The sequence below is a fragment of the Pan paniscus genome, chromosome 2 (genome assembly GCF_029289425.2).
Source record: "Pan paniscus chromosome 2, NHGRI_mPanPan1-v2.0_pri, whole genome shotgun sequence".
Classification (NCBI taxonomy): domain Eukaryota; kingdom Metazoa; phylum Chordata; class Mammalia; order Primates; family Hominidae; genus Pan; species Pan paniscus.
The window spans coordinates 103,486,620-103,514,489 of NC_085926.1; the positions used below are offsets into that span (position 1 = coordinate 103,486,620).

Here is a 27,870-nt window from a genome sequence, read left to right on the forward strand (position 1 = left end):
ATCTATTGCACACTTAAAAATCATCAAAAGTATATTTTCAAATAAATTGTTAAAAAGGTCTTAAAAAGACATTGTTTTTATACCAGAGAGCATGTATTCAGTCTTTTGTCAGTGTTGGAAAATAAACGGGTCAAGAAACCCTTGGAATAACTCTGCATTGCCTGAGTTTCTGGAGTTTCCAAATTGACAGCCCCTGATTGAACCAAGGTAATAACATTGCCTTTTTATTTTGCAGTTGGGTGACTGCATTTCAGAAGACAGTTATCCAGATGGCAATATCACATGGTACAGGAATGGAAAAGTGCTACATCCCCTTGAAGGAGGTGGGTGTGAGGGCCGGGGGACAGGGAGTACATTCAGATGACCTGTTCTGACTTTCTTTGTTCTAGGTATTCTTTAAACCAGTGGTCTCCAACCTTTTTGGCACCAGGAACTGGTTTCATGGAAGACAATTTTTCTTTGGATCAGGGTGGGGGGATGGTTTCAGGGTGATTTACAGGCATTAGGTTTATTGTGTGCTTTATTTCTATTATTATTACATAGTGATATATAACGAAATAATTATGCAACTCACCGTAATGTAGAATCAGTGAGAGCCCAGAGCTTGTTTTTCTGGAACTAGACAGTCCCATCTAGGGGTGATGGGACACCCCTAGATCATCAGGCATCAGATTCTCATAACAAGTATGCAACCTAGATCCCTCATATGTGCAGTTCACAGCAGGATTTGCATTCCTATAAGAACCTAATTCCACAACTGATCTGACAGGAGGAGGAGCTCAGTCAGTAATGTGAGCCATGGGGAGTGGCTGTAAATACAAAAGAAGCTTCTTGTGGTTGCCCACCGCTCACCTCCTGCTGTTTGGACCCATACCAGTCCTGGAGGTTGGAGACCCCCGCTTTAAACTATTCAGGATCTAAATATGTTGCCCTCTTTTGAGCTATGACTCTTATGCTCTGTTACTTTAAGTATGTACTAAATTAATACGTGATTTTTTAAACATCATTTTCAGCCCTTGTACAGAAGAATCAAGAGCAGAGAAAATAATTTCTGTATATGGCATGATCTAGAAGTTAATTAAGTGAGTGGGAAAAGGGATTCCAGGATTCTATTTCTGTGTCTCTGATTCACGGTTTTGAAACGACATCTAACCTCACTACATGTCAATTTTCTCTCCTGCTGAATACAGTTAGAAGGGAAAAAAACACTTCCCAAAGGTGTGGTGCTGTTTCGTTAAGGATTGTGATTGTCAGATGAAAGACCCTATCATCAGTGTTCTTTATTTTCTTCAGCGGTGGTCATAATTTTTAAAAAGGAAATGGACCCAGTGACTCAGCTCTATACCATGACTTCCACCCTGGAGTACAAGACAACCAAGGCTGACATACAAATGCCATTCACCTGCTCGGTGACATATTATGGACCATCTGGCCAGAAAACAATTCATTCTGAACAGGCAGTATTTGATATTTACTGTAAGTAATTCAATATATAATTATGCTATTTAATGTATTAGAAATAATATTCAAATGCTATTAATCTTTGAGGTCCCAATCCAATTACTCTTTGAATTCTGCTTCCAGTCTGCACCCCAAATTGATAGCACCCAAATAATCTCTTCCTCTTTAGGAGACCATAGCATGAATAAACATTTATCCATCCTATAATATCTTTCACTCTCTACATTTTATCTATGAGTGTCTCTTCTGAATTCCACTACACACTAAGTTCTTTAAAGATAAGATCTATAACTTATCATTTTCTGGATGAATGACAGACAAATATAGACTTTAACTGGCTTTCTAAATAAGAGATTACCATTTTAATGAAGAAATTTATTTTAATAATGAGATCAATTGCATAAGTTTGATAGGATGTTGCATTACAAGACATTTTACTTAACTAAATTGTGTATTTGAAACAGAGTATTTGTCTACAAAGGAATCTTCATGGTCATCTGTTCTAACTTCATTATTTTAGTTAGTAAAGTGAGGCACAGAGTCTTGCCCTAAATTAGCTGTAGATATTAGAATAGAATCTTTTTCTCCATTGCTGTGCTTTCCTTGTAAGACAGGTGCCAAGATAATCTAATGATTAGGAGCAAAAATTCTGAAATTCTAGTCCCAGCATTATCAATTACCATTTCTTAAAAAGTAGCTTAATTACTCTACATCTCAGTTTTCTTACTTTGAAATGGGAAAAATGTAATACCTAACTGACAGTGTTGTTATAGAGAGTAAGTGAAATCACAAATCAAAAATAGCATGCTACATCACACATTAAATTGTCATTATTAAGTACTTTATTATTATTATTATATGGTCATTATCACAATATAAACATAGAGCCGAAGATATTTGGGGGGAAAATGCAATAAAGGATTTTCTTCTTATTATTAATTTATCTAAAATTTTTGTGATACTGGCATGTATTCTACAGTAACCTAGCACTTCTACATCTATTTTAGAGAAAAGCCAGGAATGCCTGCTGAGCCTTTCGAAAGAATCACCTCACCTACATTTCTTTTTTGGTTCCCTAGGGCACAATATCTTATATGAGAACAAAAGTGAAATTCTTCCAAAGTTGCCCTAATATTAAAAGGTAGTTTTGCCTTAAACTTGGGAAATAATTTTCAACTTGATTTAAACCCAAGAAATTAGTATTTCATTATGTATAACTTATCTAAAATCAAACTTTTTTAGGTGAAGGCAGAATTCTTTCTTTCTTTTTTTTTTTTTTTTTTGTGTGTGTGTGTGTGAGACATAGTCTCACTCTGTTGCCCAGGCCAGAGTGCAGTGGCATAATCTCAGCTTACTGCAACCTCCACCTCTTGAATTCAAGTGCTTCTCCTGCCTCAGTCTCCCAAGTAGCTGGGATTAGAAGCGCATGCCACCACAGCCTGCTGATTTTTGAATTTTTAGTGGAGGTGGGGTTCCACCATGTTGGCCAGGTTGGTCTCGAACTCCTGACCTCAGGTGATCTGCCCACCTCAGCCTCCCAAAGTACTGGGATTACAGGTGTAAGCCACCAAGCCCGGCCCAGAATTCTTTCTGTTAGAAATATTCAATTGGAAATAAACCATATTAGTGTAAGTGTAGGTGTACAACACAGGAGAGAACATCAAGATAAGTAATAAGAATTGGGAAATTGGCTTCAGAAAGAACAGAACTATCTGTGAGTGTGAGGCATGCAGAGTTGGGTAGACAGAGAAGTTCTTGAATGGATGTGAAGAAAATGATTTTATCATGCTGGCTGTGTAAGGTGCACTTGGCATGGCTTTTAAGAAGCCACAGTGGGCTTCATGGTGAAAACACGAAGCACGAAGAAGCAGTTTAAGACAGTCCTCACATTCAAGGAGTGTACTACTCCAGTAGAGAAACAAGACACCTACATCAGAAGGAAATTGCCAATGCAAGGTTGTAAGGGTAAAAGTCTTAGGAACTCAGTATTAAGAGTCTTGAGGGCTCAGGTGCCCAAGGACAGTGGTTCTCAAACTGTAGTGTAAATCAGAAGAACATGAAGGACTTATTAGAGCACAGATTACTGCACCCTGGCCTTGAGTTTCTGATTTAGTGGGTATAGGACGGTGATGGACACTCTGCATTTGTAACAAATTCCCTGATGGTGCTAATGCTGCTGATCTGAGGACTACAAGTGGAGAACCACTGCTCTAGGAAGACTTCAGAGAACAGAAGAAGAGCGCTAAATGGAAAGGAGAGACGAGTCCATTTCAAGAAAAAAAAAATTGGCCAATTCATCTTGAGAAAGCTTGAGAAAAATGCACCAGTCCACTCCTTTCTTACCCTATTCAATCAGTAACGAGGTTTTAGAGAATCTAGCTCTTTAATCTTTGTTTTGATCTGATTTCTGCCTTCTGACATTGCCTACATTTATGCCACCATTCCTCATTGCCTCTATTCCTGCAATGGATTTCAAAAGTAGTATTTTTCCAATGAATTGGAAAATAGTATTTCTCTTGTCTGCCCACCATTCTCTGTTCACCCCCAAATAAACTGCCCTCCAAACTACTGCCAGAAATATTTTTCTAAACCACAAATGTGATAAAAACTTCTCAGTGACTCCCCAGAGCTCTCAGATTAATATCCTTCCCCCTCCCCCAATTGCAGTATGCCTTGAGTTTGTTTTAGCCATGGTCCTACAGTATGTCTCAACCCTCATCACTGCCTGTATCCACTGTGGTCTGTTCTACTTTCCAGATTCCTTCTGTAGAGTAATACTTACATGCCTATGCATATGCTGTCATTTTCCCACCTTTATCATTTAGCAAACACCCATTTATGTGTCAAAACCCAGCTCCAGGGTCAGTTCCTCCAGGAAGCTTCCTAGTCGCATGTAACGATAGCTACCAGGAGTCCTATGCTTGTGTCATATGCAGGTTTTATGTGGTCATACTCTTAATTATTAAGTTTGGTGTCTTTACAAATAGAGGAAACGTTCATTGAGGCAGGGTTTTCAACTTCATAATTCCAGCACTTAAGGCTTGCACAATATAGATGCCAAACAAATGAATAAATGAAGAAGGACTGTAGGATAAATAAATACATGAAAAGAAAATTTCAGCAGACAGTTTTGGTTATTTTGTAGGGGTTTATGTAGCAGAGTAAGAGAGAAGACTCTCACTGGAGCTGGGTTCAAGCCAAATTGTGGATACCAGGCTAAGGAATTTTTATTTTTAATCTTCATATGTTGGGAACGTGTAACAGATTTTGAGTATCATTGTAATATTCAAAGCGCTACTTCAGAAAACTGATTCAGAGGAAATATATATGAAAGGATCAAAAGGAAGGAGACTCAAGGTGAGGAACCAAGTGAAATTTGATGGCATTGCTTCAAGTGTAGGTTAATTAGGACATGGACTAGGGAAGTGTTAGTGAGAATAGAAGGGGAGAATCAGACCCAAAATATATTGTAAAGTATTAATCATCAAGACATGGTGACTGAATGGATAAGAGAGGGCAAAGGAGAAAGCCAGGGTAATGGGCAAAATGATGATTTACTAATGGGCAGAGTAAAATTCAAAGTCAGGGGCAAACGCAGAACAAGGGATCATTAATTTTGAGGTAAACACGTTAGTGGACATGCAGAGAGTTATTGTCAAAACGCAAATGTGTTACATTAACCCTTTGATGACTCTCTAATACAAAGCGGAGCCTATTGAAAAGGGAACACAGAGAAGGGGAGTTTTAAAATAGAGAAGGAAGTCAGAGATTGCCATCCCTGGCTGTTCTGTTGTGTCAGCCTTGATCAGAGATGTGCCACAGTGACATGCCACAGGCCAAACATGAGCACTAGTCAGTCAGAGAAGGGCGAAGTAAGAAAAGCAAGAGAGGCCCGGAAACAGAAGGTCAGCAGGGCACCAAAACCAGATTTTATTTACTTTTCAACCTCACCGGAAACTGCTGGTTAGGAAACTACTTCAGGCAAATCCAGAAAAACAAATAAGAAATGTATTAAATCAATCACCGTTTAACCTCAGAATATACTGGACAAGTATTCAGAGATGCCCAAGCATAGAGAAAAGGCAAAGAAACAATCTATAACAAACTTCTAAGTTTTTTTATCTGCACTTATCTATAGAAAGGTAAATAAATGACCGCAAGAGATAGAACAAAGCCTCCAAAAGTATAACTTACTCATTTCACTTGTTAGCTAATAAAAAAAAATAGGTTTTCATAGATAATTTTTAGTGCCACCAGTTTGGAAATATATACACATGCCTCAATAATTATTAAGTCTTGTGGAAAACATTCTATAGAACATACCTTTGCATTATATGATTTCAAAATTTATTATTCATTGTATTATCCAGCAACATAACAAATGGATAGGTTAGTGGATAATTTCTAACTGCCAGCACCACTTCATTTTATTTCCTGTTTGCTAGATATGGTTCACTGTATCCAGCATTTAATTTCATTAGCATTCTACTATTGAGTGCTGAAGCATACCCTTTAGCCCTATTTTCTCCATAAATATGACCAAAATGGAATGAAAGTTGCATCTTGGCTCCAGTGAACAGGACAAAATTACAATACATTTACAGTCCTGTTGATTGTGTCAAGGTTCTCCCTCAGTTCATAGGATTCATCTTTTTTTAAGCAGATCTTCTCTCCTGCATGCCGAAATCCTCGCTGGTGTTGTTTAGCTCATGTCTCCTCTTTTCATTTCATATGAAGTATTATTATGCAATATGAGTACAGTGGTATCTATTAGCTTTAGCTATTTGCTAGCTGATTTTTGTCCTTCCAAACTATAAGATTCATATAATATATAATTAAATTTCCCTATAATAAAGCCATGCAGTTTGATTGTTCCTATGGTCTTTTATACATAAAATAATTACCACCATTCCTACCTCAGTTAAAGACATTTTGCTAAGAAGAAATTGATTTTTATGTAACAGGGTTTCTTTGTAGTTGGCCCTAAGATTAGTACTTGTATAGCAAGTAGCTATTAGCTTCAATCCTTCTATAAAAAGGTATATTTAAGCAATTACCATTACTAGCTTCTTGAGAAAATTATGTATAATTTAGTCATTTACATTGTATGCACAGAGTAATTCGGTACTTGACAAAAATGGTTAACTTGTGTCTGTAACTCTTACAGATCCTACAGAGCAGGTGACAATACAAGTGCTGCCACCAAAAAATGCCATCAAAGAAGGGGATAACATCACTCTTAAATGCTTAGGGAATGGCAACCCTCCCCCAGAGGAATTTTTGTTTTACTTACCAGTAAGTGCTTAAGTATTACTTCAGTTGGATGACTATCATTTTTCCTGTTGTTTGACTTCTACATGGATAGATTAAGTGAGAAAAAATGTTATTGCTGGAGACAAGAGACGCCACCTATAAAATGTCACGTGGAAGCTTTTTCTGCACCTGCCACTGTTCTTGCCTTTTTTCTCAATGCTGAGAGATTTCAAGGACAAAGAGAAAAAAAAAGCCAACCACAGGAAACCGTAATTGCAAAAACTTAAAGTTTAATTATCCAAATAAACTTTAAGAATCTGCTCCTCAGAAGCAGATAACTACAAAATGAAAACTGATGACAGTGAATGAACTGATGTGGATTCTAAATCTGCCCACAACATTGCCCCGAACACACCTCTAACCCTCTGAAGTAGGGATAGTTCTGTTGCACGTTATATTTAGGATAATGCTATGGCTCTTTTTTGGTCATTATGTATAATCTTGAAATGCCATTTCCTCAACTTTTCTCCATATCATAGCTGAAGGAAATGACATGCATAGAGGATACTTTGGAAAATTCCTCTCGGATGTGCTCTGCATGTCATAAGGATCTGGAAGCAGACAAGGAGAGAGCTCTCTCTGAGGATGCCTGTTTGCTCTCCCATATCTTTGTGTTTGACATCACTTTCACATTGAGGGAAGCCATAATGCAACTCAATACTGCATTTACTGCAGGGTTGTGCTTACAAATTTCATCTACCACAGTACTCAATAGTATTTAAGAATGTCATTCACTACATTATTCAGAAGACTAGTATAAGTAATTTCTTTATGCTGACAGAAAACTTTGTTTCTCCTAATGAATTAATTGCTGTTTTTGTTTTCTTTGCGAAGGAAAATTTAAAACTAATTAGGTTTCTGCTTTGGCTATCAGGGATGACAGAGCCAAATTTGTGTCTCAGTTTTAGCAATAATATCTGCTGAATATCTTTCTTTGTTAACATATTATTCCTACATCATCTATATTTTTCCTAGTCTTAATTTCCTAATTTCTTTTTTCTTTTGTCATTTTCTTTTTTTTCTTCTCCTCTCTCTCTTCCTTTCCCCTTTCTTTCTTTCCCATTCTTCTCATTTCATCCTTTCTTCCTTTTTACTTTCCTTCCTTCCTTCTTTCTTTCCTTCCTTTTATGTTTCTTCTTTTAATCTGGATATATAGCGTATTTCCTTTTAAGCTGCCTCAAATATTTTTGTCAAATTACATAAGGCATAAATATAAAAATAAAACATTGGACTTTTTAAAAATGCCCTTGAAACTTGAGCAAAAGCCATGCTGTCAATAAAATAAAAGTCATCAATAGAAAATAAATCAGCTCTCAAATTCCTTAGATCCAAAATATTAATTATTTGCCCAGGAATCAGATGTTGGTAACACAAACTGTACTCTTTTTGTGTGATCAATGAAACACATTCCCTTTTTTATCTTACTTGATAAAATGCTATCTTCATCAAGAAATACAACTGTTCTCATTGTAGCGACCAAGTATAATCATCTGACATTTTGCCTCTATCAAAAGGGACAGCCTGAAGGAATAAGAAGCTCAAATACTTACACACTGACAGATGTGAGGCGCAATGCAACAGGAGACTACAAGTGTTCCCTGATAGACAAAAAAAGCATGATTGCTTCAACAGCCATCACAGTTCACTGTAAGTCACCTACTTCTTCATCAGCAGCTTCACCTCAAAGGCTTCTAATAGCTTAATGTAGCTATCTTTTCAAATAAACTGCACGTATATCTTTCTTAAATAACTTGGTTGCAATAGATGCAGTAGAGAGAGAGCATCGGGATAAGCTCAACTTTGTCCAGATTTGTACTGCAATATTGAAACCTTGCATGGCTCTGATAACCGCAACTTTTGGCAGTGGTACATCTCCATCTTCTTTCTAAGTGTCTTCAATTTGTGGTGTCAATGAACAATATTCATATAGACCTTAAAGAAACAACTCTGTATATTTTTAAGAAAACATTTCCATATTCTTGAAGTGCACCAGCTTTGCAGTTGACCCAGCATTATCATTTGTGTTACAGAATAAATTTGACACCCAAACTCAGGCAATACAAAGTTACTACAGACTCAGTTTTGGGAACAGGAAGTAGAGATCATTAGAAGTTATTTATTGGCTGAATGTACTCTATATAGAGGGGTAGGAAATTTCTGGAAACAGAACCTCTTGAAAATCACTGTGGACATAACTTTTTAACTTTTAATTTGCTTTTGATCTCCAAATACTCCAAAAGTTATATTTGCCTCGGTGTAACAGAAAAAGACACACGTAAATACCAGACATTTAACTTGAGTTCTTCATGACAGTCCATATTATTGATGTACCTGATGAATCATGGAAACGGTAAACTAATTCATACCACACCCTGGTGACACTAGAATTCAGAGTGCTTTAAGCAAATGTCAGTCTTGCTTAGAGGTATACTACAAACTTCCTAATAAGTCCTTTGCACTCAACAGTACCATTAATAAGGTTTCCTCTAGACATCATCCACTACAATCCCACTTGAGTATAAAGAGACTTTAGAAATTGTCTTGAGTACATAGTTCTAACTCTTTCATTTGACTCATAATACTTTAAAAACATGTGGGATATGAGCTAAATTTTTGAGAGAGATACAGGGGGGTGCATTGGGGAATAAAGCAACCAGATGGTTGCTTCTGATTGTCTGATGTTGGGAGTGCTCCCTTGAGAGCCCTGTAAAAATAGTGGACTGTTATGTTCACAGCTGGGCCATTTCTCCATTTACTCTTTGCTTATGTTGCTTGGGTTTGAATGTGTCTACCATCAGGGGCTAGTTACAGAGAAAGCAGTAGCTTCCAGTATAACAATATTATCCAGTCCTGTTCCATGAAAATAAAATAATGAAGAAAGAGAATATAGCCAGCAGATAGAACCATATGTGGAATAGCTCTCTATTATCATTGCTCATGATGTCTTTGAGCCAATAATCAATAATTTAGTGCCTTAGAGATGGTGTGATGTGCTTATTTTTAAGAGATGCAAGGTACACAGGTCTCTAAAAGAAGAGGGCTCTTATTTACTTTACTTGTAGATAAGGCAGGGGAGGATAGATGGCAGACTGACAAAGCAAAAGATTTGGTTGCAGCCATATAGTGCCTACGTGTTTGGCTGTGATGGGGGAAAATTAAACAAAAGTGTGTAAAAGTTTAATTGGATTCCAGTGCATTTAATTAGATTTAAATGCATCTTGGTTTTGACAGGTAGACTCTAACACTGGGTTTTAACTCTATTGCTGACTCTGTTCCTCCTCAAAAGCTGAAAAAAAGTATTTCAAGTAAATCAACATCTGATCCTAAATTATATGGAAACATAAAAATCCTATTTTTACCCACTTATCTTTGATTGCTTGCTTATTTTCCAAAAACAAGATTTGTTTCCTTTTCAAACATGTCTAAAGGAAGTGTGGGTAGAGAAGCGCCAACCCATTCTTGCACATGTTTGCAGAATAGACTGCTCATCAAGTCTCACAGCCTACAAATTCCTAGTTGCTGATGAAAGTCACTGTTTCCCTGCCAATATATGCACACATAGAGTCTTCATCAGAGCTTTCAAAGTCCATCATTGTCCTGTAAAATTGTTTATCTCCTCTCTGGAAAATTAGCTATCCAGCTAACAAAAACTTCTAACTCATCCAGAATAAAATTTTCATCTAAATACAATTCACCCAAATATTCCAAGGAAACTCCACTTTTCTACACGATGGTACATGGTTTAATATTAATGAGAAATTGAGAAAGCATGCTCCTTCCCTTCATTCATTCAATAGTAATGTTTGAGAGTCTACCATGTGTCAGCCACTGTGGATATATCAGTGACAAACCAAGTCACAATCACTACCCTCATGGTGCTTTCAGTCTGATAGGAGAGACGAACTTTAAAAATGATGTTGCAGTCAACAAGTTGCAGTTATGACATGTTAAACGAAGGAGAAACTTGAAGTGTAATGGCAAGTCTTCATACTGTAGAACAAAGACACAACTCCTAGTGTGGCAAGCATAGTCCTCTTCAGTCTGGTCTCAATGAATTGTATGAGTTTAACTTCCATGAGTTGTCACCACTTATACCCAATTACTCACCATTACAAAATCTGCCAAGCTTTCTCATCTCTTTGCTTTTGCTTATGTGACCAAAGTTTTCCTTACATCTTCCCCTATCAAAGTCCTTCTCAACCATCAGAGGCCACGAACATATAGTGTTCCCTTTACAAAGCCTTTATTACTGCTTTGAAACCCAGTTTAGCTCTGTTCTCTATACTTCCATTAAGTCTTCATTTGTACCTCTGTTTCTAGCCTGCCTTTCATCTTTCAACAAATATTTATTGAACTCCAAATCAGTGTCAGGTTTGCTACTAGGTGCTGATTTTATGGGCTGTGTGTTATAGTCAGCATAGTACCTCTACCTCATTGACTTATAAGGTCATTATTTATCTCTGCATCTCTCATCAGTGCTTGGGACATAGTAGCTGTACAATAAATACTTGTTCAATTGAGTTGGAATTTTCTCATACAGATCAGACTATGACAGTAAGATTTTTATAAAAATTGTTTTCCATCAACTGGATGAGAAATGGAATAGCACTTTTTAAAAATATCTGCTGCTATAGTAAATTCTCTCTGAAGAAACACAACTACTATCTCATGGTTTTTCAATTTATCACCTGCTGTCTAAAGATGCTTGATTTTCCAACATTTATGCCCTACTGTCTCTTTATATAATATTTAGCTAGTCATCATCTTTATTTTCTTCCAGAAGTGACTTAAGATTTTTTTTCTTAAGGTGATAGGCCCTAGGGGAATATTTATATCCCCTCAAAATATCAATGATGTTAACTGCAAATAAATGGATAATCAATTAGATTGACCATTCTCTTGTCTAAACTAGTCTCAAGGCTGGCTTGAAAAACTAGGCTAATCATGCTATAGTCCAATTATTTTAGTCATATAAATCAGTTCTGAATGTTCAAATGCAGTTAGAAGAAATTTATTTTCTTTCATCTTTTCTTCTCCAAAATATTTTGACTATCTTACATTTCAGAGTTAGCACTTTGAACAGATTTTCTGCTTCACAGATTTGGATTTGTCCTTAAACCCCAGTGGAGAAGTGACCAGACAGATTGGTGATGCCCTACCCGTGTCATGCACAATATCCGCTAGCAGGAATGCAACTGTGGTATGGATGAAAGTAAGTAATATTTTTGGTACTACCCCACTGTTTGGTTTGATTTCTTTTTAGGTTTCTTATGCACTTTATATCGTATTCAAGTAGATATATTTATGGATGTGTTTATATACCAGCTCTCTCTCTCTCTCTGTTTCTGATAAGAGAAATAAAATAACAATAAAATTTTAGAGGTGCTCAACATGGTGACATCCATAATTGGTGTTCTGAAACTTAGTTTGGGGTGTTATGTCAATTATGTGTATATACTAATTATACACACACCACACGCATGTGTGCACATACAAACATAGTTATATACCACAGGGCTTAATAATTTACAGTGTGTTTTTGCCCACATTATCCTTATGTGATATTTACAACAACCCTGTGAAATACAAAGATTATTATTTTCCCCACATTCTTCATATAAAGAAATTGAAGGGAAATAAATCAGAAAGCTCATAACTGACAGAGTAGAGACTCAAGGCCAGACTTTACTGAGTATAAATACTATGCTTTGATAAGACACCTTTTGTCTCTCTGCTGCTGAGACCACTCTTAAGTTTCTGAAAACAGGTTCCACTGGATCAAGAGCTCCTAGAAAGCAATCCCTTTTATCCCTGAGCTATAGTAGAATACCTGGAACGTAGTAGGAGTTAATTCAGTATTCCCTGAACAAGTGCTTATACTCTTGTAATTGTCTGAAATGTAGGCCATTGGCTATCCTTTTAGAGCAAGGAAGTGTGACTGATAATTGGTGATTTGAGACAAGGTTATCACCAAAGGAAAAGGTTGTGACTGTGATCCCTCCACTTAAACCCTTGGCTAGTATATCCAAACTCCCAGTGCATTTGTTACCAGAGCATGACATGTGACAAGAACCCTTAACCCATGATGGGTTCAGAAAACACACATACCATTTGAAATAGGAGTTGACAAGAATTACCTTTATAAGAAACTGTGGAGAAATATTTTTCTAGAGTTTCTTTTTGATGGAAATATATTGATGAAATTATTTTGTATTGCTTTACTGCCTGCCTTTTGATCCTTTTTAACACTCGATCCTCTGTTACTTGTTGTCTTACTCTGTGAGCTCAGTTTCTTATTGTACTCTCTTTCAGCCACAGCCTCATCACAACTTGTTCACTAAAATAAAGTGCCACTTCCTATGCTGCAATCTAGCATGATATGTTTGTAGTAATCAGTGATCACAAGGCTAGACAAGTTCTAGGCAACTAGACTAATTCATAGTCATTTGAACACTCATTGCAGGTTTTACTATAGGACTAGAGAAACTAAGTTTACTGTGGTTTAAACTGTTTGCACAATCAACTGCAATCACTGTTATGAATTAACTGTCATGAACAGCTCATGTATTCAAAATAGTGATGATCAGTATTCCCTGATTATTGGTTAGTTAATGGGGAGTGGGAAAAAATATCCTAATGGACAAAGCCACATAATCTTAGGATTGTGTCTAGTTGCCTGCTTAGGAGCATTTCAATTCCTGACATAATAGGATTATTTTCTGTATATCAGGCGATTTTTTAAAATTAAATGATACATTTCCTTTGTTCATAGAAATTGGAATAGAACGCTTTCCAAATTATAAATTCAGTAAATGAGAGAGCGTGAAATAAAAATCTGACATGTCTGACTCTAAAACAACAAAAGAAAAAGGAAATCTATTTTGAAAGCATCTGAAGTTAAGAAAAAGAAGTTTGCATTTATATTATTCCCAGAAGAATCGTTTTAGGCTTAATTATTATCTAATAAATACACTGAGAATTTTAATTCTGCCACATGAGGTAATTTACTTTGTATTTAATCAGGATAACATCAGGCTTCGATCTAGCCCGTCATTTTCTAGTCTTCATTATCAGGATGCTGGAAACTATGTCTGCGAAACTGCTCTGCAGGAGGTTGAAGGACTAAAGAAAAGAGAGTCATTGACTCTCATTGTAGAAGGTAATAAAATACTTGGGCACTAATTCAAATTGTTCTTTGAGAATTTTATACCTGGTTTCTTTTATGATCTCAGTTCAACATCTTATTTTAATTGTAATATTTCAGGCAAACCTCAAATAAAAATGACAAAGAAAACTGATCCCAGTGGACTATCTAAAACAATAATCTGCCATGTGGAAGGTTTTCCAAAGCCAGCCATTCAATGGACAATTACTGGCAGTGGAAGCGTCATAAACCAAGCAAGTATTTGTCTTCTTGTTATATGCTGCACTTCGTCCAATGCGTTTTTTTTTCTTCACGAACCTACCCTATAGGTTGGTTTGTTACCACATAAAATTTGCAGTGTGTAGGTTGGTTTGTTATCACATAGAATTTGCAGTACATGCTCAGAGGAAGCTTTTGCTAACTTCTTAATTTTCCCAGAGGAAGAACATGGCTCAAAGAGAAATTTTATCCCAGGGCCATGGAGAAGGGAAGAACCATTGTGTCATGGTCAGTATCTGTTTTTAAAAGAATATAAATTAGGTATTACTTCATGATCATTCATTCCTAAAATTTGAGCGATTAAAACATTAAGATATACACTTTTCTGCAAAATAAGCTCATGCATCTCAGTATAAGTGAACTCTAATACTGTGCTCAACTTATGCACATTAAGGGGTGTTTCTTCTTAAAACTATGTCCTCGTGTAGGAATGGTGGAGAAGAACACAGTTACTGCTTATGAATGTGTGGTCTGACATGCCTATGCAGTGCTAGGGCCAGAATAAGGCAAGCTACATATATAGTGCCTAGGATGTGCCCTTCTGAACAAAAGGGTCATAAACCAGACCTTAATATTTGTACCTTTTTATTTTAGTGATAGTAAACGGTTAAGGATTTGTTAACACTACCTGTTATTTTCTCTTACTATTAAGTCTTTGACCCTCCCCATAAAGGAAAAATGAGAATCTGGCCTACCACTAGGGATTCAGAACTGTAATCCCAGTAATTTGCCAATCTGCTTGGGTTGCTGACATACTTGCTAATTCCATTGTTCTCTACAACAGTCTTCATGTCTCCCTCTTCTCAGTATAATCTGTAAAGGCTTCTCAGGAGCACCCAGAGGTACCACTGGATTATTTAAATCTTCTGTGCTTCTCAGATTTTGAACCAGTTGAAATTTGAGAAGACATATATAAAGCAAAGAGCTGTAAATTAATTTTAAGTTAAAATCTCCACTCTTCCTCTGTCTAGGGAAGTTGGGCCACTGTCCCAGCTTACGCCATGCAGTTTTGCAGTGCAAAGTGGATTTTGGCTCTTTCAACTATAGGTGATGCATATATAGCTGCATAACTCTAGATATGGAAAGCCCTCAAAACAGTAGGCACACTTGAAGTGAGTGACTCCTGATTTGGTTAAGTGTGATGGGGACACACAGTAAGAAAGCATATAAGAGGAGGCAAAGAAGCTCTGGGCTCCTCAAACCTAGGAAAATGCAGTTTTCTTGATTTGGAATAAAGACTTGAACCATCTAAATTGCTGACAATGTGCAGATCTATTTTTAGCATCAAAAATGGTGGTTTCTTTTCTACTCTATTGTTTTTGCTCTCTAGTTCAATTAAGTGATAAGTGCAGCAAAAAAGAACCTTTAGGTACTGGTAATACAGACATAGAAAACAGAAACGTAAGCAGACAGTAAGTTTTTGATTAATGAAAAGATATGAAGATTTAAAAGACCATCCTAGAAATGAGAAAATATATTTTGTAGAGTTTAAAGTAACAAAAACAAAGATTCCATGAGAAAGTCAGATGAAAAATCCTAGTACGAACTGAAAAAATAGCAGGTAAATTTACTGTGAGGATAAAAATAATAATGCCATCTTTCATTGTCAAGGAGAAAGATTGATTCTGGCCCACTAGGTGATATGTTGTTTTTCTTGTTCTGGGATTTGTGCTGATGCATCCATAATCACAATTTTATTTGTTCCCTTCTCAGATACATGGTGAATCTGTTATTTTACAACTAGAAGATGTCTCTGCCCCTCCTCCACCCCAGCAACTAGAAGATAACCAAAACAGGAGAATAGCTCTTGTCCTCAAGGCACTTACCGTGTAGTTGAGGAGAAAGCAAACAATATAGAAAGAGAAAAATGTAGGGAATGAGTTCATAAGATGACCAAGAAAAGAGTGCAAGTACATTATTTGCCTCAACCTTGTTGGGTTTAGGAGTCAAATCCTAGGGATGAAATTAAAGTAAATTGTATTTTATATTTGAAGGAATTAAATGCAGTGATTACCCTCATTAACACCTCACAAACATCAGAGGGACAGCAATCACTGAAAAATCATCCATGCTCTGTATTTACAACAGAAAACTTTAGAAAAAAATGGTTTCATGTACCCATGAGCAAATTATACATACATACGTACTTTGATATAATGGTTTAAGGTGAAGGAATTAATTCCCACAGTGAAGAACAGTGACTAAATTTATAAATAATTAAATTCATATATTTGTTGGTGTTTAAATAGTCACCAATTAATTATTTTGAAACAAGTATCATCAGGCCAAAATGTTGACTAAACCTGAGATTCTATTTAAAAAGAAGAGTTTAATTAACTTAATTATTAGAATTCACAAAAGAAACATAAACAGAAATTTCATTATGGATTTACTAATCTTTGTAGATATTGGCATACATGGGTCTTGATCTATGATCTTACATAGCTTTTGAACACCAGAATGCTCTATAGAGCACCATGCCTATCCTATTACAGTCATCATTACTCTTTCCTATGCTTTTTAATCCATTTTGATTTCTAAACCCACCTTTTTTCTTCTTTTTCCAGACAGAGGAATCTCCTTATATTAATGGCAGGTATTATAGTAAAATTATCATTTCCCCTGAAGAGAATGTTACATTAACTTGCACAGCAGAAAACCAACTGGAGAGAACAGTAAACTCCCTGAATGTCTCTGCTAGTGAGTATTTTATTTCTGGCATTACAAAAGTAAGAAAATTTGAAGTTATTCTTCATTAGTTTAAAATCTTCAATTCCATCTTCCTGTACTGCATTATGGTAAGTTTTATTTATTTATTTTGCATTTGGTATCATCATCATAAGGTTATTTTTTCTTTTTTCCTGTCCATTCTTGTACTATCCTTGTCTTGACAGTTAAATCATTTCATGTTTTATGGGTCAGAGGCCTTATCCTGTATAGGAATAGTTCCCAAAAGCAACAGAGAATAAAAAATAAGTTTCTCTTATTTAATTCATGTTTTATGTTCAGAGTGGAGATAATTCAAAGATCATCTTAAAACATTTTTGCAACAGTTTTAAATTTGGTAAATTTTTAATTCCCTTTGATCTATTATTTTGCCTTCTAATTCTTTGTGGTATTTATCCTACCCTTATGTTGTACTAGAATGCCACAAGCTTAAAGTCATTTAGCAAACTAGCAAGAGTGATTTTAGAATTCATGAATCTAGTTTACAAAATTGTTCCTTTTGTCATATCATATTTAAACTATAGCCGAAAATCAGATAAGTGAAACTATCTCAGAGAATGTGGAAAAATCTGTCTATGTTGAAATCAGGGTAATACATACATACCAACAACAGCTTCTTCAGAAAACAATTGTCATTTAACGTGAAATTGTCCATAATCTTCAATTCTATAGTTGTTCCTATTGTTTTGTCAACCTTAAATCAGGACTGGCCTAGAATGAGGCTCAGTTCTGGACAGGATGTTAACTGACCTGCCAAACTTTTATTCTTCATTCAGTTGGAAACCTGTATATGACATTAGCAGGCTAGGACTACACTAGCTGGGAATTAGCAAGAGCTAGGAGAAAATAATCATCAAAAAATAATGGTCCCTCACAGATTATGACTGGAATATAAAGGCCTAATGGATTGACAGGAGAAAAGAACCAAACAAATTTAATTCTAAGATAGGAGCATTGACTTCTCAGAATGCAATTCAGTGAGTATTGATTTGTCCCACCTAGGAAGAGAACCTACCCTTTCTTCCTGAACACAAGTTTCTCTTTTTATGTTAACCCATTGAATGGTATGCTTCAGTTTTCTAGGCCTTGCAGTGACTTTATCAACATTTAATACAGTCGTTTTCAAACTCAGTGAGCGCCTCCTGAGATGCCAATTTAGCATGTATGAGGAGAGGTCCGGGAATCTGCATTTTATCAAATGTCACTGGCAGTTCCGATGCATGCCCATGCACTTTGAAGTTTATTTATAGAGTTTAATACTAGATAATAATTCAACACAGTGGGAATTCTTAAAATGGACAAAGAGCATGGCATTATCAGAGTCATTTGGAGAGCTTTGCAAACATCATATATGTTGCTTCTTAATCTCGGAGGTATCCCCAGTTTTAACCTCTACTCCTACTACTTTGAGAACATCTCTAGTGGTAAGTCCTTGACACTGGAGGATGACAATGAATTCTCCTATATCGGGCAGGAAAGTTGAGAAAAGTTGATAAACATCACACTGTAGACTTCCTAGGTGCCGACTTGTTTCCCTAAAAAAAGAATGACTATTAAAAGGTGGTGGATAGTGGGAAAATCAATATGGATTTCAGATTAATTCTATAGGTCATCAGTTATGAAATTTTCTATGGTAGATTAATATCTTTGCAGTTGTAGCTCCTCTCCTTAAAACAAGATAAATTTCTTTGTAGGCAAGGTCATACTTCATTAAGTGTGATTTTTTTTTTTACTCTTAGCTATAGAATAGACATTTTATCTTTGAGTATTATTACATCATACTATAATGGTAAAGGTGACTTTCATATATCAACAAATTTTGTTTTTAATTTCATATTAACATTTTTCATTTCAGTAAGTATTCCAGAACACGATGAGGCAGACGAGATAAGTGGTAGGTACTATGCTGCCGACTCTTCTTCCTTGACTATCAGCTCAAGATTTATGAAGTGTCATGGTATAAGTAATTTTCTTAGCTGTCCACAATTTTGACTTGAATTAAAATACCAAATCAGACAAGATAGTAAGAATGCTAAAATTTTACCCTTTAAAAATCACAAGTTTGCATGTTAATTACTGTAGTGAGCTTTAGTCATTTTTAATACAAAGTAATAGCTAGATTGACTTTCTGAAAATCCTTGGCATTGTCTGTAATTGCATGGACTTTTCTTCTTTGTTGCAGATGAAAACAGAGAAAAGGTGAATGACCAGGCAAAACTAATTGTGGGAATCGTTGTTGGTCTCCTCCTTGCTGCCCTTGTTGCTGGTGTCGTCTACTGGCTGTACATGAAGAAGTCAAAGTGAGTTGTGGAAAAAAGATCTTCATCGTTCATTGACTTTCACTGGGAGAAAATACAATGTGCTAACTTTGCTCACTCCAGTCGTGCATATAATTTATACAATAAGGAAGATGTATCCCCAAATCAGGTTGATTATATATTTTGTTTCAACTAATTTTGACTACACTGCCTTTGTCAGGGACGTGGCTTGGGATACTGTTTCACATGTGTCCCTTTATTTGTCTCAATCAATAGCCTGAATTCAATTATTTGAGTTTTTCAGTGCTTGAGTGAATTTTTTAAAGCGTATACTTCCTAAAGGTCAACCACCATAGACCTTTTGGTTGAGGTTGGAGAAGATTCATTAAAAGTACCTAGTACATCTTGTAGGGACTGCCAGGTGTCTTTGCAGTGACACATTTGGCCAGCAATGAAACTGCTGCTGAGATAGGAATGTCTTATTGTTATTACTGCCATATTCTAGTTAGTTGACTTTGATCCGTATAAGAGTCTATATCAGAGAAAAACATGTCATTATGTCAACTTGAGTTTTTAAAAATGGATTAGACAAAGTACCAAGACTACTTTAAAAATGCTTTAGAGATGTTAAACATTATTAGTTACATGATATTACAGATCGTATGAACCTTATAAATTATCTAACAGTGGTTTATAAGGAAAATCCGATGAACCAACGAAGATTCTTAACATACACACATGTCTTATACTTCTCATCATCTCACTCCCAACCCTAGATTCAGATACCATTGATAGGGGTGGGGTTCCAGCATTTGCACTTTTAAAAAGTTTCACTGGTGATTCTGCGGCATGCTGCTAGTTTCAAACATGGGTTTTAAACCACCTTATCTTATAAATGTGTAAATTAAGTTTTGCAATGGGATGTCTATAGCTAGTGGAACTTTGGACATAATTTTATATTATGTCTGATATGTCCCCTTTAAAAAACGTAAGAAAGTTGACTTAAAAGAGAATCAAAAGAAAAATCAGATTTAAATCAGGACCCATGATCTCACCTTGTAAAGATGCCAGTTCCAATGAAGCAATATTCAAATGGAGCTGCCATCCAAGGGAGGCAGAAGCTCTGAAATTTTGAAGTCACACAGCAGCATGAGCATGTATTGAGCTCATGTTCTCACAACACATCTATAAAGTATACACCATTATTATTCATATTTTACATTTGAAAAATCTGAGGCAGAGAATGGTTAAATGACTTGCCTAAGGTTACATAGTTTGTAGGGCACAGAATTGTTATTTGATTTAAGGCAGTGATGTTTTAGAATCTTTGTGTTGAAGGAGTAGACCATACTTTCTCTCACTTGCTTTATTTTGTGCCACATTAGGCAGAAACATTTCTCCTGTTGTGTGTTGTCGCTGATGCACACGATGTCCACTCTCACATGATGGCACAACTGCTCCTCATCTTGGCCTTTCTCTCCTTAGTCTTAAGCAGCCCACACCAATACTTGGTATACGAGTCAGGATTCTCCAGAGAATCAAACCAGTAGAGGGTGTGTGTGTGTGTGTACAAAGAAAGTTTTATTATAAGAAATTGACTGACATGATTACGGAGGCTGAGAAGTACCAAAATCTGCAGGCAGGAAGCTGGAGACACAGTAGAGTTAATGTGTAGTTCCAGGCTATGTCCAAAAGCCTGAGAACCAGGAAGGTGTAAGTTCCAGTCTGAAACCCACATGGGCTAAAACCCAGGAAGAACTAATGTTTCAGTCCCAGACTGGAAGCAAGAAAAAATGTCCCAGCTCAAGTGGTCAGGTAAGAAGTTCCCTCTTACTAAGCCTTTTTTGTTCCATTCATATCTTCATTGATTAAATGAGGCCCACCCACATAGACGAGGGCAATCTGCTTTACTTAGCCTACTGATTCGGTTCAAATGTTAATCTCACCCAGAGATACCCTCACAGACACAGCCAGAATAATGTTTGACCAAATGTCTGTGTACCACATGACCCAGTCAAGTTGACACATAAAATTAACCACCACAACTTGGTAACAAATATGTTCTTTTCCTCAATGAACATTTTACCTATAAACACTTCACATGGGTTTGTGTCCATGGCATCCATAGAAAATTCGGAAGGCCTGTGCTATGTAAGTGAAAGGAAAAGCAAACAGTTGCCCAGAGGCAACATCCATTTTATAGAAGTTCTCCTTCTGTGTGTACAGGTTTCCTGATATTCAAATCTTATCCTCCCTTTATAATCCATGATAATTTACTCACAAATCCAACAGCTTGTGTTCTAGGGTATTTTCATTTTATTATGACTTCTGAATACTCCACAGTAATTTTACTTCTTAAAATAATGAAAATAAAATTTCCCTGTACCTTGAAAATTAGCTGGAAAAAAAAAAAACTATAATTCTTTACATTAGGGTCAAATAAATGTTAAATTCTTGGAGCACCCCCAACATCCAGTATCTCATCAGACACCATTTGTCCCTCTATGAATAAAATAAATTTGTGTGTGTGTATGTGTTCTTTCCTTTGTTTCTTCATGTGGTAACCCCAAATTAAAATGATGGATAAATATATGCTGGACACTGACTTCATGGTGTCTTTAGGTGAAAGCCTCAAGCATTTCCTTTAAAGTATTTCAGTAAATTAAGCTCAACTTCTACCACCTGATCTGAACATTCATCTAAATAACTGTTACCTAATCGAAAAGTTCACCAACTCTGACAGAGTTGATATTATTGGTAATCAAAGTAATAAATTGCAATTCTCATCTGAAGCATCAAGGCTTTTTATTAAGAATTTGTGGAATACTTCAGATTTGCTGAGTGCTTTGCATTCCTGATTAGTTATTCCTTGCTTGTGCCTTCTGAAATAAGCCAGCATTTTTGGAATATGAATTAGTCTTCTTAACCCTTCAAGCTGCTCATGCAGAGTAAGTTCAGATTCATAATAAGATCTTTCAAGTTAAGAATGTCTAACGCCATTTTTGTGATACAGCTAGCAAAGCAGTGAAATTTTAGCAACATTTAGCTAAGTTCTTTGCATTGATAATTTTAAAAGTCATTGGAGAAAGATAAGAGAAACCATCTTTTATTTCTAGTAAAATTTAAGAGTACATTTGCTAATATACCTAGTGGCTATTTAGCCAGCATTCACTCCTTATTTCACTAATAGAAGCTAAATATTTTTATTATAATTTTCAAAAATGGAAAACTGGAGCAAGAAAGACTTGGCAATTGTGTTCTTTTCCCATTGTGAAATGACATATTCATTTAGGAGTAAGGACTCCTGACTTTTTTGCTGCTTTAATCCATATAACTTCCCAATGGAAGTTTTTTGTTAAAAAAAACTGAAGGTGCTTTGATGACGAGAATAGATGACTCTGATTTTTTTCCATGTATGTAGGGTATTAACTATCAGAGTCAGGAAAAGGCATTAATTAGTCCACCCTATATCTAGTTGTTTAACAGGTAGAAAAGCATTGAAGAACTAGAGATATTTCAGTGGTTACCTTCTACTATGTTTTCCATTTCTCTCATCCCTGTCCTCCAAACATGGTTTTTAGTTCTACAGGAAGTTAAATGTTACTATTTAAGATTCATTCCTATCTTGCATATCTCATAGTACAAGAACTAATGAAAAATTAAAAGAGCTGAAGTTAAAGGAAAAATGTAAAGGCAGAGTGATGTAGCCACAAACTTCTTCACAAGTATATTAGGACCATAATTTCAAGGTTGGTTGTATTTAAGAGACTCTGACCTCCATAATTCCTATAACTAAACTGGAAGCAAGTGTTAACCAAACATTTGTAATCTCAAAATAGTCATTGTGTAAATCTTGGAAACTTACTGAGAGATTTACCTTTTGCAGCTATGGAACTCAAGACTATTTTCATGAAAATTAGTGTGTAATATAGAAATAATCCGAAAATCTAAAAGTCAGAAATACCCTTTGTTAGTTCTGCCTTATACGATGCTTTATTATTCCAGTACTTTCTTGGAAGAAAACAGAGACAATCCTAAATTGGCTGAAGGGCTAAAGAGGACTTGCCTACAACACTGAAACCTCAATAAACAATGTTATGTTAACATTGTTAAAATTAACAATGTTAATTAAGCCTTTCTAGAATCCTTCCTGTTGGTGTCTCTTAATATATGGAACACGATCTTGCAAAAAAGTTGATTTTAACTGAATTCTATTTCCCAGTCAATACTCAGCTAAAAGCAAATATATGTTCTCATAAGAGAAGAGGGACTCCTCACTGAATAAATTGAAAAGATAGTGCTGGAGGACCACTTACAGCACATTTTAAGTGACTTTTCTCATTTATCACTGCATGAGAACCTACCGTTTTTCTCTTTTTTTGGTAATTTTTTACTGAAATCCTCAACAATTTAATGAGGTACATACAATTAACCCCATTTTGTAGTATCTAAGTCTCAGTGGGAGTAACCTGCTCAAGATATCATAAGTAGTATCTTGTTCCAAATTCCATATAGTATTTTCAAATCTACTTTGCTGCCTTACCAGGACTTTTTTGGAATTAAAATTTTAGCTCTGACTTTGATTGGCTACTGGCATTTAATTGGTACTATGGAGGAAAGGGTATGATCTTAAGGGCAGGCTGACACAGCCTCTCTCTCCACTTGTATGAGAAGTCAGACTAATCCAAACGTTGACTTCTCTCTTTTCTCTACCCATGACCTAGGAGGCTGCCAGAAGGAAGAAAAGAAAATACCTCACTATCTTATCAAACCATAAATAATAGAGGGGACTTGATGGGAAATAAAACAATGTGGAAATGCCAGAGTCTCCATCTAGTCAATCACAGGGTCACCGGCCACTCAGAGGGCAGCACCATCCATGGCCCTCTCCTCTTCTGCTGCATGTGACCTGAAAGTTTCCACAAGGAAGAAAGGGCTTGCATCAAAATATAATGTGTTCATATTTCAAAATTCCCTCTCTATATATTCGTTTCATTTTTTTTAAAAAGATCACACTTGTTTTAAATATATTTTCCAAAGGCAAAGGAACAAAAAAGTCCCATTCTCTGGCATGAGCCAGGCTGTATGTGTCCCATCATCTACCCTAAAGAAACATTTTGAGCTGTGATGCTGAGTGCATGCAGGTGGCTTCCTGTTTTCATGCACATCCAGTATAGTTGTGTTTTTTCTGATCCCTCAGCCTTTTACCTAATGGTTGTCATATTCACTCTTGACCAAGATGGAAAAGCCATTTTCTGTTTTCACTGAGGACACACGCATTCCCTATTTCTTTGTAGAGTCTTAGAAATTCTAAAGACATAAAATTTTCATGAGGAATTTCTTTGTAGAGTCTTAGAAATTCTAAGGTTATAAAATTGTAAGTTGTAGTAATAAGACCAACTATTTATTCTTCTCTATTTCCTTCTTCAATCAAGAAATTGCTCACAACTCTCAGTGGGGATTAGTGTCCTGCTGTCCTCCTCTAGTTTTTCATTAAACTTGACCCAAGGGGAGACTCCTTCTACTGAGCTGTGACCAAAGAAGGGGAAAAAATAACCATACTCCTGGGCATGACCCTAACTACCTGCACAGGTGTCAATGGCCGGTTTGCTGGAAGTGGTAACTCTACACTGCCAAGATGCCAGTCCTAAATACCAACAGCTGTGGTACCTTCTGTGGTGTGAGGCAGGGATGCTCACGGAAAACACTCTTCTAACTAGCAAGAAATAAGGATGCCTCACACCCCCTCTAAGAGAGTTTTCAATTTGTTATACGAACTGAAAGCCTGCTTGGAAAACCTAAAATCTCATGTACTCCTTTATGTGTGAAATATTTTAAGTGAGTATTGCTTTGGTTTTCTAAATATAAAATTCTATTATAGTATTTTATTGGACTTTTCCAAATGATACCAGCCAGATTGTGATTTACTGGTTGCACCTATCACTGTCATCCCCTTCACTTGTCCTGCCTCCTCCATCCTCTCACTATGCTATTGTTCAGTTAAAGGCATACTTAGGGGATACCCCCAAAGCAGTCCCCTACCCCTTTTGAGATCTCAAAACAAGTATAGAATATTGGGAAAATCTCACCAAAAAAGATTTTAAATCTTCTGAAAAGTTATTTGAAAGTAACTTTAGCCCTTTAAACACACTGCGCTTAAGGGAATTACACAGAATGAGGAGTTGAGACTTAGATTTAAACTCTCTTCTGCTGCTCAGTAGCTTTACGGCCTTGGCCATTAAGCTCCCTGACTCACCTTCAATTTGGTGAGTCCCTGCATGTAACCTGCCAGCTGCTTTCACATACACTATCACATTTATCCTTACACCAGCTCTACTAGGAAATCCTGTTGTTTCCCCTATTTATAGATGAACAAGCATGCTTAAGAGAAGGGGTTGTCTAAGATCTTGGAGCTCAGACTTAACACATGAAGATAAAAACCTAGGCTTGCAGACCCCAAGGCCAAGACCCCTCTCTGCCTTGCAGCTTAGACTAGAGGGTCACCTTTAGCACTTCTTCCCATGGTAACTTACTATGATCCTGTAATTTAAATTTTCTCTCATATTTAAGGTTATTAAAAAGAGGCACCAATGAGGAAAATTTAAAATAAATAATCATCATAATTTATATTTTATAAATTATAAAATAAATGTATATATTATATATATACATATATACTTATATAATATATACATATATTACTTATATACATGTATACATGTGTACATATAACATATAATATATATACATATTTATATATACATATACAAATATATAATATGTACATATATTATATATACACACATATATGTAATATATATGCTATTATAACAAAATACCATAAACTGGGTCGCTTTAAAAAAAAAACAAAACAGAAATTTATTTTCCACAGTTCTGGAGACTGGGAATTTCAAGATCAAGGCACTAGCAGATCTAGTGTCTGGTAAGGACCCACTTTCTAGCTTATAGAGGTGCCTTCTTGCTTTAACTTCACATGATGGCAGGAGGCAAGAGAGCTCTCCAAAGTCCTTTTTATGAGGGCACTAATCTCATTCATAAGGGCTCCACCTTTACAATTTAATCATGTGATGGTCATATCATCTATTTCAGGGGGACACAAACATTCAGTATATAGCAGTGACTACTACACCCTTCAAGATAAAGACCATTACGTCACCCCCAGAAAGTTCCCTTAGACTTCTTTTTTGTCCAGCCCCATCATCCCTGTCTCCTTAGGAAACCACTGACTAATTGTTATGACCAGAAATTGTTTGCCTAATCTTGAACTTCATACAAATAGAATTATAGAAAATGTACTCTTTTATAATGGGCTTCTTCCCCTTAACATGTTTTTGAGATTTATTCATGTTGTTACGTCTAGGAGTGGCTTCTTTTTTTATATTGCTGATAGTGTTTAATCATTAGAATATGCCATATCTTTAAAATCCATTCTCTTCTTGGACATTTGGATACTTTCCAGTTTGGGCTACTTCAAATAGTATGGCTAAAATAAACATTTTTATACAAGTGGTTTTTGCAGCCATATGTTTCTATTCTCTTGGGTAGGAACCTAGGAGTGGAATTGCTTGATCTTCCAGCAGACATTTGTTTATGGGAAACTGCCATGCAGATTTCCAAAATAGTCATCCTGCTTACAACTCCCACCAGTCGCATATGAGAGTTTTAGTTCTTTCGCATCCTTGCCTAAATCTGGTGTTATTCTGTTGAATTTTAGCCATTCTAGGAGGTGTGAATTAATAACTAGTTTAGGTTTTAACTTGCATTTCCTTGAGATCTAATAATTTTAAGCTCCATAAATGTATAGGCTATCTTATATCTTCCTTTGTGAAGCGACTATTCAAATCTTGTGCTTATGATTTTTATTGGTATTTGTCTTTCTGTAATTGATTTGTAAGAGTTCTTAATGTATTTTGCATTAAAATCCTTTGACATATATAGATATATTTGAACATTTTTTCCCAGTCTGTAGCCTCGTTTTCCTGTTCTTAATGCTGTCTTTTGATAAGCAGAAATTATTCCTTTCGATGAAGAACAGCTATCAATTTTTCCTATTATGTTCGTGCTTTTTGTGTCTACTATATGAAATCTTTGCTTATCCCAAAGTGGCAAAGGTATTTTCCCATGTTATCTCCTAGAAACTTTTAAACTTTGACATTGAAGGGTATGATCTATCTAAAATTTGGTGTCTAGTGTGAGATAAAGGTGGGATTTTGTTTGGTTTTTGGGTTTGCTGTATCTATTTATCAAGCCATTCCAGCACTTGTTAAAAGGACTTTCTTTCAGCCTTAACACATTTGTCAAAACTTGATTTACCATAATAGTATGAGACTTTCAACTGTGATAATCTTCTGGTTGTTTCAGAGGTCTTATTTCTTTGCATGTTCATATAAATTTTAGCAACTTGCTAATTTCTGCGCCACAAAAAGTTTTGTGGAATTAGCGTTGCTTTTAATGTACAAATGAATTTGGGTAGATTTGACAACTTACTAATATTTGGTCTTCAAATCCATGATCATATATCTCCTCATTTACTTGGCTCTTTTCAATTTTTTTCTGAGTAATATTTCAAATTTTAAATGTAGACATTTGATATGTCCTTAAAAGTTTATTCCTGTATGTTTATACATTTTGCAGCTATTATAAATACAATTAATTTTGTAATGTTTC

The 27,870-nt window shown here is 35.9% G+C and overlaps 1 protein-coding gene across 3 annotated transcripts in view; it reads left to right on the forward strand.

Moving 5' to 3' along the window:
* The window catches only part of ALCAM (activated leukocyte cell adhesion molecule), a 210,624-nt gene that overhangs the window by 167,323 nt on the left and 15,431 nt on the right, over window positions 1–27,870 (forward strand). The window contains exons 5-14 of one of the 3 annotated variants that reach the window (XM_055110228.2): window positions 236–323; window positions 1,294–1,476; window positions 6,629–6,756; window positions 8,289–8,421; window positions 11,874–11,986; window positions 13,798–13,933; window positions 14,039–14,176; window positions 16,769–16,897; window positions 18,780–18,818; window positions 19,107–19,224. In XM_055110228.2, the coding sequence (XP_054966203.1) occupies window positions 236–323; window positions 1,294–1,476; window positions 6,629–6,756; window positions 8,289–8,421; window positions 11,874–11,986; window positions 13,798–13,933; window positions 14,039–14,176; window positions 16,769–16,897; window positions 18,780–18,818; window positions 19,107–19,224 (1,205 nt within the window). Of the gene's footprint in view, window positions 1–235; window positions 324–1,293; window positions 1,477–6,628; window positions 6,757–8,288; window positions 8,422–11,873; window positions 11,987–13,797; window positions 13,934–14,038; window positions 14,177–16,764; window positions 16,927–18,779; window positions 18,819–19,106; window positions 19,225–27,870 lie in introns of those variants that run through there. The other 2 variants (XM_055110229.2, XM_063602877.1) reach the window with 2 other exon arrangements.